Source organism: Eptatretus burgeri, chromosome 1 (assembly GCF_056783735.1).
Source record: "Eptatretus burgeri isolate ZD-2024b chromosome 1, Ebu_testis_v1, whole genome shotgun sequence".
NCBI classification, from domain to species: Eukaryota; Metazoa; Chordata; class Myxini; order Myxiniformes; family Myxinidae; genus Eptatretus; species Eptatretus burgeri.
In genome coordinates, this window is record NC_140961.1 from 93693499 (window position 1) to 93705511 (window position 12013).

At 44.1% G+C, this 12013-nt stretch overlaps 1 protein-coding gene across 2 annotated transcripts in view; it reads left to right on the plus strand.

Moving 5' to 3' along the window:
- The window catches only part of LOC147034975 (myoferlin-like), a 203964-nt gene extending 192247 nt beyond the window's left edge, over positions 1-11717 (plus strand). For both annotated transcript variants that reach the window (XM_085891800.1, XM_085891808.1), the window contains exons 52-54: positions 1730-1839; positions 9798-9945; positions 11267-11717. In XM_085891800.1, coding sequence (XP_085747926.1) covers positions 1730-1839; positions 9798-9945; positions 11267-11299 — 291 coding nt within the window. In that variant the 3' untranslated portion in view covers positions 11300-11717. The remainder of the gene's footprint in view (positions 1-1729; positions 1840-9797; positions 9946-11266) is intronic.
- The last annotated feature ends 296 nt before the right edge of the window (positions 11718-12013 follow it).

The window sequence follows — 12013 nt, forward strand, 5'->3', positions numbered from 1 at the left end:
GCGAGTCGAGTTTGTGCATTACTTGCTGAAAAGAAGTATTGTCTGTATTTTCTAAGAAGAATATAGATGTTTGTATGGTGTGCACTTTAAAGGTTGTAGATGGTCTAAAGATCTAAAGGGTATATTCCAATAATGGTGTTGAAGGGGTTGGAGGAGTCGAATCTCTCAAATGTGTAAAATGGGTCTAAAAAAGTCCAAGTGGTCTCAAGCTCTAAATGGTCAAGGGTGCAAGCTGTTTGAATGGAGCAAGGTGCTTACACCCCTTCATTTCCTTTGGATCCCTTCAACCACAACACCATTTAAAGGTTGAGAGGTTCTCGGGGTCAAAAGGGTAAAAAAAAAAGGTCTAAAGGGAGAGGGATCTAAAGGTGTCAAGGGTCTTGAAGGTAAAAGAGGTCTTAAGGGTCCTGGGGTATTAAAGGTGTTGGGTGGGGGGGAGGGGTCTTTCAGGATCTGAGGGAGTCTTAAGGATATTTGGAGTCTTATGGGTCTTCAGGATCTTTTGGGATTTAAATGGTCTTTGGGGTCTAGGGGGTACAAGGAGTCTTCAAAGGTCTTAAGGAGTCTTGGTGGTCTTTAAGGGTCTTCGGGGGGGGGGGAGTTCTTAAAGTGTCTTCAAAGGTCAAAGAGATCTCAGCAGTCTAAAGGGTCGATAGGTTTACAAGGTACATTCCAATAGTATGCAATAATTAATCGACGTATGTGTGGTCGGCGTGCAAATGATGTTCAAACAGCACTTAATTAATAATATCTTTTGTGACGGACATTAACTGAGTTTTATGCACAATGTGTGCAACAAAATGACTCGAGGTGTGCTCACGTAACAACCATGAGAAGGAAACAATGAAATGACCTCACACTTTGACAGAATGTCATTCACCCTCAATTGGGCAAGAGCCCTGCTGTGGGCACATATTTTGGGTCCTGTCAATCTGGCCATCCATCTGTCCGTCCAGAGCCTCTACTCAAAAATGACCAGATGCATTTCTTTCATATTCAACACCTGCATGCAATCGTATCTGGGGATGACGCACAACATTATTTTCGGAACTGAACCAATTTGGAGTTTCATAGATAAAAAATAAATAAATAAATTGCAGGAGAGATTAGCATTTACTGACAATTTGCTTGTTTCATCGAATCTTGGCTTTGAGTTGCATCGATATGCAAAATTTCAGTTTTCCAGCCCACCTACTGTGTCCAGTCTTAAACATTGACATGAGTGAGGTGTAGTCGGTTAAAGTAACTTTTTATCTATAACTACGAGGTGTGCGTGGGTGTGTGCACCAGCCAGCCTCCGTCTTCAAGTCGGTCACCATTTTACTCAGAGATGGCTAAACGGATCTTTAACAAACTTTCAGAGGGTCATCAGTGAGTGCCAGGGAGTATTTTTTGCTGAAATGTTTTTCTTTTGTTTTTATTTTTCAATCGCTCTGCAGTGCCTTCGCTTTTTTCATGATGTGAAAGGTGATATTTCAATGATCCCTGACCCCATTCCTTAGTGGGTCTGGAGAAGTGTTTTAAGCCCCCACCATAAAAATTATAAGAAAAAAAAATTGATGTATTCAAAATGCGAACAGGAGTAGAACAGAACCAGGCAATGCCGGCTGCCCCTGCTTGTTATGCTGCTCGTGTTATAAAATATGATTTCTGGAAAACAATTTTAACATGTATCATCTTCAACAATTCTATTATCTACAATGGGTAATGCATAATGTTTTGACTGCAGGGTAAAATCGAGATGACCCTTGAGATTGTGAATGAAAAAGAATGCACAGAGAGACCAGCAGGACAAGGCCGTGAGGAGCCGAACATGAATCCGAAACTGGAGGAGCCGCAGTAAGATTGCATTTGGAGATGTTTTGTGTTGTAAATACTTTGTGAAACTCGTCATTTTGACTTCCAGAGACGCATGAGGTTAGAATTGTTGAATACAATCCAAATTCAACTTTGCACAAGGTCACCTGACTGAGTACATTTAATAATCTAATATATAAAGAAGAAAGTTTGTTTGTGTGTTTGTTTGTTGATGCTTTCGCACCCTGCAGGAACCAATGCAACCAAACTTTGCATGGCCTCATCTTTCATCCAGAAAAAGGTCGAGGGCTATGTATGGATAAAAAAAATTTGGCCCCAGATAAAACCAGATATTTGGTCTTCAGGCCTCGAATGGGCCTTGTGCTTATACACTGCCTTGGTTTCTCCCCGCCACCCCCCCCCCCGGGAGTGATCGAGCAATCTATATTGGGAAGATTGTATGTTGAGGTCATCGTGATTTGTTGTCAACAGCACAAACTTAACTGGAACGGCACAAGGTAGAGCGCATTTGTCCACCAAGGATCATCTGAATCCGTTCACAACTTTTTGAGAAAAGCTGTCGGTTTTGGCCCATCTCTCAATGGTGAAGAATCACTGAAAAAAAAAATTCCAGTAGCTGGATCGGGATCTTCACCCAAATCTAATCAATTTTTCCTTCGTCACATGCCCAACCTGCCCACCAAATTTCAACCGAATCCATCCACAACATTTTGAGATATCCTGCATGCAAACAAACAGACCAACAAACAAGAAAGACGTGCAGAGCACGGTACTTGCAAAATCCCAAAAACACATTTGACCAAAAAATAATTTGTGGTTTAATTCAGTGACCTAACAGCTGATGGGCAAAAGCAGTTCAAACTACGTCAGATGAAAATTGAGGATTTTAGAAATTTCACCGAAGTTGATTACCTTTGGACTCTGTTGACCTTTTGGTCCATGCTAATGTCAAAAATAATTGGCTGGTTGAATTCAGTGACCTGAAATATCAATGATCTTCAAGTTTCATGTCACTGAACTGAAGGTGGTTGAATTCAGTGACCGGATATGCAGATCCTTTTCAAATTTCAAGTCAATCGGATGGAAATTGAGGATTTTAGAAATTTGACACTTGACCTTTGGCCGATGTTGACCTTTTGACCTGAAGCAACAGGCTTCTTGCTTATGATGAACTTTACCAGGTGGTGAAGTTTTGTGAAGATCGGTTTAAAATTGTCACCTGTATACGGTTGTCAGACAAACGAACAGATTTTGTACTCGGCATGATTGCAAAATCCCTGAAACTCATTTGACCAGAAAAAATAATTTGTGGTTGAATTCAGTGACCTGATAGGTTGGTTTATAATTGTGATCTGGAGGTGGTAAATACAGACGGACGGACGGACAGACGGACACTCAAATAGAATAACACAGTTAACCGACCAAGATACTTGAAAAGTATTCGATTTTTGCAAGTCGCAAACAAACAGACAGGGGTGAAAACATAACCACCTTTCACCTTCGGTTGGGGAGGTAGTTATTATCGTGTTTATATGGGCAACTGTTATTGAAAAGATGGTTTTATTATAACGCCTCCATCTCCAGGCCTTGAGTGAGTGTGTTTTCATTGGATTTGAGTATCTTGAGTGAGTGAACAATGCCGGAACTCCGGGTAGTATATAATTTTTCTTGTTGAATTTGTTCATTCATGAGGAGAGGAGAACTAAAGAAAGACTGTGACATCAAGAGACATCACACTGCCTTTCTGTGGACGTAGTACTGTTCCAAAAGTAGTCCCTTTTTAATTTTTTTTTTTTTGAACAATACTTCTTTTGCAGGTGAGAATTGCAAGTGGGGGGGGGGACCCAAAAACGGGACCTTCAGCTTGTCAGGACCCTGGCCTAATGTTGTAACCCAAATTTGGTAGCATTCTGACTGCTGGGTCTGGAGAGGAGGATTTTTGGAGGAATTTACGCGATTTTTTTTCCCAAACACTTTACGGTCTATTTTGACACACTTCCGGTCATGTGATCGGCATGACTCCGACAATTTAATCAACATCTCTAATGTTGCAACCCAAATTTGGAAGCATTCTGACTGGTATTGACCAGAGTCGCAAGGCCAGGCTGGATGGCAGAGTTGAGCTGTTCAGGGAGCTGAGGCGTAAAGCTGCACATGCACTACGAGTGGACAAGGAGGCCTCTGTGCGAGGAATTGGTGAGGGGTATAGCATCACCTGTGGTCAAGTGATTCTCATCCTGCTTTCAGGGGAATCCGCACATTACGTTCCTCCAAGCCCGTCCCTCAGTGCACTGCAGTGAGAGCAGAGGGTGATGGGCTCTTGACAGAAGAGTCCGAAGTGAAGGCGTGCTGGGCTGGTAACTTTGGCTGTACCAAGCTGATCCACCAGCTGTCGAGTTTGATGCCAGGGGTTTTACAATCACTATTTCTGACCTTCCAATCAGCTGTGGTCTACCTTCATTTGTGGAACCACAGGCTGTGCTGAACCGGTTGAAATGGGGTAAAGCTCCAGGGATCTGTGGCATCCATGCTGAACTTCTCAAGGCTGGTGGAAATGCTGCACTCGTGTCGTTGCATGCAGTTTTGTGCTCTGCCAGGAACACAGGCATCATCCCATCTGACTGGAAGAGGGGCCTTGTTGTCCTTCTCTGTAAAGGGAAGGGTGATCGCCAAGCCTGCAACAACTACCGAGGGGTGACGCTGCTCTCGGTGCCGGGCCAGGTCTTTGCTTGCAGATTTGTTAATAGGGTTCACCACAATCTACTTGAGCACCAGTATCCAGAGCAGTCAGGCTTTACAACAAAGAGGACAACGATTGACCGTATCTTTGCTCTTTGGTTCCTCACCGAACGCAGATGAGAGTTTCGGCAGGACAGCCAACTTGTAGCCAATGTTGATCTCTGCAAAGTGTTCAAATTGATGCCCTTTGGAGCATTCCTTTGGAGTTCCTGTGTGGGAGCATGAAAGTTCGAGTCTTCAGCTCCTGGTGCTTTCAGTCTTGCTATATGGATGTGAGACTTGGACTCTTACCAGGGATCTGAGATGGAGACAATTCCTTTGGGAACAGGTCTCTTTGGAGAATTCTTGGCTATCGCTAGTCGGACTTTGTGTCCAATTAGTGGTTGCGTTCCTCCAAGCTGATCCCCTCAGTGTACTGCAGTTTGACTGGAGGGTTGGTGGGCTCTCATCTCAAATCTCAAATGAGATTTGTTACTTGCCGTGAGCACCAGCTGCAACGATATCGACATGCGGCTCATTTTCCTGACAGTGATGCTGCTCACCATATTCTCTCAGCGAGGGAAACTTGTGAGTAGAGGAGGCCACTGGGCCAACCATGTGACTCGTGGTTGCAGCATCATCTGCATCTCAAGTTGATCAGTATCTCGAGGAAATGGGATGAGCCAGGCATCTGCCTGGGGGATGGCCAGATAGAGGCCAGTGGAGTACCAGCAACGCGCTGCTCTGGTGCATGCTCCCACACTTGACCTGACTGGTGGGTCCAGAGAAGAAGTCCAGTAATTTGCGTGACCACTATTTTAACACACTCCCGGTCACATGATCAGCATGGCCTCCTCAATTTAACACAGGACCCTATCCTCATGTTGTAACCCAAAATTTGCATTCTGACTGGTGGATCTGGAGAAGAAGATTATTGAAGCAATTTACACGATTTTCTCAAAAATTGACTGTCGGCCATTTTGAGACACTTCGTCTCACTTGGACAGCATGACTTTGACAATTTACTATCCCTACCCTGGCTTTACATTGTAACCTAAATTTGGTAGCATTCTGACTTTTGCATCACGAGAAGATTTTGGAAGCAATTTGCATGACCACAATTTTGACACATTTCTGGTCAAGTGATCAGCATCAGGTCAGGTCAGGTGTGGGAGTATGTGCTGGAGCAGCACGTCGCTGCATCCACTTTCCGCTGGTACTCCAGGGACCTCTGGCCATCCACCAGGCAGATGTCAGGCCCATCCCCATCTCCTTGAGATGCTGATCAACCTGCAACCACGAGGAACATGGTCAGCCCATTGGCCTCCTCTCCTCACAAGGCTCCCTCGCTGAGAGAATATGGTGAGCAGAATCGGCATCAGGAAAATGAGCCAGATGTCCATACCGCCGTAGCTGATGCTCACGGACCATGCATATAACAAGTCTCTTTTCAGTCTCTCTCAGCAACCGCTCATTGGACACAGTCTGTCCAGCGATATCCAAGGAAGCTCCGAAGAGACCTGGTACCAAAGGAATTAAGTCTGTCTCAGATCTCTGTTCACAGTCCAAGTCTCATCTGTAGAGAAAGACTGGAAGCACCAAGGACCTGAAGACTCGGGCTTTCATCCTCCTGCACAGGTACCGGCAGCGCCACACCCCATTATCTAGTGAATCCATGACTCCCAAGGCCCGACCCAGATGTCTATTGAACGCTGGCTCTCAGCGAGTATAGTTCAAAAGAGTATAGCTCTCAAAGAGTATAGTTCAGACATCAGATTGATCAGTTTTGGTGGCACCCCACAAAGACCAAGAATCCTCCAGAGGACATCCCGATTCACTGTATCGAATCCTTTGCAGAAATCAACATTGGCTGCAAGCATCCCCTGCCAAAACTCTCATCTGCATTCAGTGAGGACCCAAAGGGCAAGAATACGGTCAACCATTGACCTCTTTGGTGTCAAGCTTGAATGTTCTGGGTGCTGGTACTCAAGCAGATGCTGGTGAACACCATCACAAATTATCTGAGCAATGACCTTGCCCGGCACTGAGAGCAGCGTCACCCCTCGGTAGTTGTTGCCGTCTTGGCGATCACCCTTCCCTTTCCAGATCGGGACAACAAGGCCCCACTTCCAGTCAGTTGGGATGATGCCTGTGTTCCAGGCAGAGCTCAAAACTGCATGCAACGACATGAGTACAGCATTTCCACCAGCCTTGAGAAGTTCAGCATGGATACTACAGATCCCAGGAGCTTCACCCCATTTCACCCGGTTCACTGCAGCTTGTTTCCACATGTGAAGGTGGATCATAGTTGATTGGTGGGTTAGCAATAGAGATAGTCACCCTCCTGACATCAAATTCAACAGCTGTTGGATCAGCCTGGTACAGCTGCTCAAAGTAACTGGCCCGGCGGTCCTTCACTTCAGACTCCTCGGTGAAGAGCCCACCAACCCTCCAGTCAAACTGCAGTGCACTGAGGGGATCAGCTTGGAGGAATGCAATGCACAAATTCCCCTGTAAACAGGATGAGAATCACTTGACCGCAAGTGATGCTCTACCCCCTCACAGATTCCTTGCACATTGGCCTCCTTGTTCACCCTCAGCACACGTACAATTTTATGCCTCAATTCCTTGAACAACTCAGCTCTGCCATTAAGCCTTGCCCTGCTACTCTGGCAGCTCAGCTCTGCCATTAAGTCTTGCCCTGCAACGCTGGCAACTCAGCTCTGCCTTTAATCTGTGTCCTGCAACTCTGGTCAATGGTATCCAGTGTCCCTTGAGAGACAAAATTCTTCTTTGCCCCATAGTGAGTTGCAAGACATCCACTGGCAACATCAAAGATGGTGGTTTTGAAGGCACTCCACAACTTTTCATGATTCCCCAAAGCACCCAGACCCCCACCCCCCCCAATCCCCACTCAGTGTGTTTGCAATCTCCTCAGCTACCCTCTCATCCTTGAGCTTGCCTACATCCAGCCTAGGCTGGGATGGTACTACTCTCCCAGATTTAAGCTGCAACTTCAGAGTTGCCACCAACAAGCCTTTGGTCGGGATTGAGGAGCTGAGCACTCCAGTAGACCCTGCAGTTCTGGATCATCCTCCAGCGACCATCAATGAGCACATGGTCAATCTCCATTGCCCCATGTCCAGCAATGGTCCTGTAGGTTCTGAAACTGTGAACCAGCCACCCTTAGTCCATGAATTCTTACAAAGTCAAGGAACTTGGTGCTATCCTGGTTCACAGTTCCAGACTCATGGGGACCAACACATGTCTCATAACCATCCCTGTCAGTTCCAATCAATGCATTGAAATCCCCCAAGACGAGAAGATTATCTCATCTGGGGCACTGATCAACCAGAGATTTGAGCATGGCATGGAATGCATCCTTCAGGGTGAGATCACCTTTCTCAGTCAGAGCATACACAGAGACCAGGGATACAATGCCCAAAGAGTGACGAATTTTTGGTCTCAAAATATGCTCGTCGACTGGTGTTAGCTCAATTATCATTGGACACAGCTAGAGCAACTCCTTGGGCATGGTAACCATCTGAGCGACCAGAATTACATGACCTCTGCAATTTAGCATCTGACTCTGGCCTATTGTTGTATTCCAAATTTTTCTAGCATTATGACTGGTGGGTCTGGAGAACAAGTACGTGTAGTAGTTGACATCACCCGTCATGATCTCGCCACTATTTGGTCTCCAAACCTCAGAGAGTGCTGCAATGACGATGTTCAAACGCTTGAGCTCAGATGATAACAGACAGGTGATCATCCTCTCTTCGGGATAGGACATCTCAGGCACCCACCCGAAGGGACAGCATCAGGTTAACTCAAGGAGTCCACCGTCTGGTGGACAACTCCTCAGAACGACCCTGACACACACTACCGCGATCTGACCCAGGAAGGTTAATCTGTGGTTTTCATCCTCTCATCAAAGAGTGGGGTCCCAAAGGCTTTGCCCCAATTCCATCATTTGGTGAACTTCCCTGCAAAGGGCAGCTGTACATGCTGTACTCACACGGTGTGGGTTTTCAGATTTTTTTGCATTGTTTTTTTTTTTTTGCGGAGTGAAGGGTTTTCCGGTGGCCGGAGTGCAAATCCTGTTGCCAACATCTGAAAAAATGAAAAATATAAAGTAACCCACATGCAGGAGGACGTCCACAGACAGTTGGGCACGAGATATGGATGGTCGTTTGCTCATGAGGAGCTCCTCTGCCTTTTGACAGGATTTGTTTTAAATTCTGCTGGGTGTCCATATCTATACACCTTCCTCACCAGCAAACCTGGTTGGGGAGACTGTTTTGTCGCTGGCAACCCCACCATGAAACAGGTTAATAGAGTTTTAGATGGTTCCTGTAGCAAGTCAGATCTAATCTGGCCTGACCTAACAATAGCTTGACCTCTTCTATTTGACATCCTGACTCCGGCCTGATGTTGAAAACCAATTTTTTGCAGCATTTTGACTGGAGGGTCTGGAGAAGAGGATTTTTAAAGAATATCCTAAGTCGGCCATTTTGACCTACTTGAAGTCATGTGACCAGGATGAGCTTTGCAATCTCCATTACCAGTCCGGAAAGGAACGTTGCTGCCTAATTTTAGCCTATGTCTCTCTATCTGTGAGCAGGATTTCTCGATACGTTATGGACGGATTGGAATGGAAGTTGATGGATAGGTTGGGTTTGTGACAAAGGACGAATTGATTAGATTTTGGTGAAGATCCAGATCCAGATCCAGATGTAATAAATCTTGAAGTGATTCTTTACCATTTCGAGATCGGGCCAAAAATGATATCTCAAAAACTTATGGACGGATTCAGCCAAAACTTGGTGGACAGGTTGGATCTGTGCCAAGGACAAATAGATTTGATTTTGCTGAAGATCTGGAACTGGATCTGAGAAGTTTGTTTAATTTTGAAAGTGCTTCTTCATAATTGAAAGATCAGGCCAAACATGACATATATGATATGATATACATATACATATCATGATATTTCCAAAACGTGCGGATGGGTTATGACAAACCTTGGTGGATGAGTTGGGTGGGTGACAAGTCAATCCGATTTTGGTTCAGGTATGGATGCAGATGCAGCCTGTGGGTGGGATACAAAACGTAAACTGTTCAGCCTGGGGGAGGTTTGCACTCCACCGTGTGCCATTCTAGTTTAATAAGCACCAATAATGAAACTAATTTTTTTGTTTTTTAAAAATATTTTTGGGGGGGGAATTTTCATTGACATGGGTAATGTTTTTGTTGCTCTACAGACGTCCAGAAACCTCTTTCCTCTGGTTTACCTCACCTTTGAAGACCTGCAAGTACATTATTTGGAAGCGTTTCAAGATCATCCTGATTGTTTTGCTCGTCCTCGCCTGTGTTGCAGTCTTTGTGGGAATATTCTTGTACTCTTTGGCAGTAAGTGATATCCCTCTACTCAAATCTATGCTTGTAATAGTCAACAAGTCTGGAGACGGTGATGGGACACGAGGGGACGCCACGGGCAAACTGGCTTGAAACGGGAAAAACGTAAATGATGAAAGTTGTAGTACTCGAAGAGCACGACTTGCATACCAACTTTCCTTCAAAACAGTTGAAAACCCTAGGAGCTCGATGCCGAAATTATTGATTTTTTTTTTTGACATTTTCGAAGTTCGTGACATTGTGACCTTGACCTTGAGACGAAAATGAAAAATCGAGCTCCGTGGGGCTATGCAGGTGCCATTGGGCTAACCAAATACCGAAACTCCTGCCAGATTGGACAAACCCCCTCAGAGAAGATGCAACTTGAAACCGGCTACCCCCTAAAAACATGTTTTTGGGGCGTGGCTCCGCCCATAATGTGCGCAGCACGCCCATTCTCCAGAAAACACAACTTGATCATGATACAAACCTCGCACCCTAATTTTATCAAGATCGGATTAAAACGCACGGAGCTATGCTCGGGACAGACAGACAGAGAGACACCCATAACGAATATAGTGGTCACTTCCTCGTGAACCAATAAATACACTTGGTTGATGGATCCAGTGTATTTGGTCAAACAAAACGTTTCACGCCTTTAATTGCCACTTTGAAGTTCATGATCAATGTTATAGAGTTCCTTTCCATAAGTATGTCTGAAACCTTTTCTTTGGAGCAAATGTGATTCTTTTCCACTCATGTACGTAGAAAGTTTAGATATTGCAAGAATTGATGTTTAATCTAATTTTGCACTCTTGCAAGATTAACAGTACTTAACACTTACTTTTGGGTCGAGTGGCACAATAATTGTTGGCATGATTTTTATAAACTAAATTTACACAACCGATTGCCCTGACATTTTCGAATTTTACTTGCAAAGGATTTATAACTTACAAAAATACTGAGAAAGTAATGCAAACCTTTCGTGGGAAACACGACCCCAAATAAACAATTAATCCTCAATTTGGATGCCACTATATCATTCATTTCACTGAAAATTCAAATGATGTTTAATGTTTTATTATATGCTTTTTTGACTATTTGCAACTGCATGATCTCGTCATTGTTTTTTTTCGTCGTAGTAGTCGTAGTCGTAGTCGTAGTAGTAGTAGTAGTAGTCGTAGTAGTAGTGGTGTGAGTCAGTCATAGTGGTAGCAGCAGTAGTTGCTTCTGCTGCTGAATGATGGCAGTGTAGCTTGATGTTAAATAATTTCCATATTTTCAGCAAAAGTTGAACTGAATGTTTTGTAACAATTTCTGATGTTTCTCTTCACAGAATTACTCTGCAGAGAAAGTTCTCAATGGGTGAAAGTCTTCATGCAATTCTTTGGTGTGCTGCTCAAGAGAAATTATAATGTACTTATGTTGACGACACTGCTCGAGCTTCTTATAAATATGATTGCAACTTTTATCTTTGCAATTGTGCATTTCTGTTTTCAAGGTTAAAATCGATTGAGCTGTTCTGATCAAGCATTGTTACATGTCTGGGAAAAGGCATTTGGTGGATTATATTGGGAAAAGCATATTTTTCAATGTTAGGGGAGCAATTATGACTTTTTCTTTTTCACTTTTTAAAATTTTTCTTCAATTATTGGTGTTTATAAGTATTGTATTACAGCCCAATATTGCACTGAATTTCAAATTGCCAAAGAAAATGCAATCAATTACTGGCATCTGTGCTGAACTTTTGGTGTTTTCTTGGTTTACAATAAAGTTTGGTTTTGAAACTATGGGCCAGAATTTTCTCAACCAAATGTTCATAATGCTATGTCAACCACGATGAGAGAACATGAAGCCACGGTGAGAAAAAAAATGTGAAGGGGGTCACACACACAGTGTGTATGACCCCTTTCAAAACAGAAGACTGAGAGGTTTACATAAATAAGCCATGGGTTGGATGGGCGATGAAAGATGTTGGCATTTTGGGCACTCACCCTTCATTGGAGAAGGGTAACGTCCAAATCCTCTTGTTCTCGCTGCTTCCCACGGCATTTCCATCCATCAATATATTGGAACCATCCTC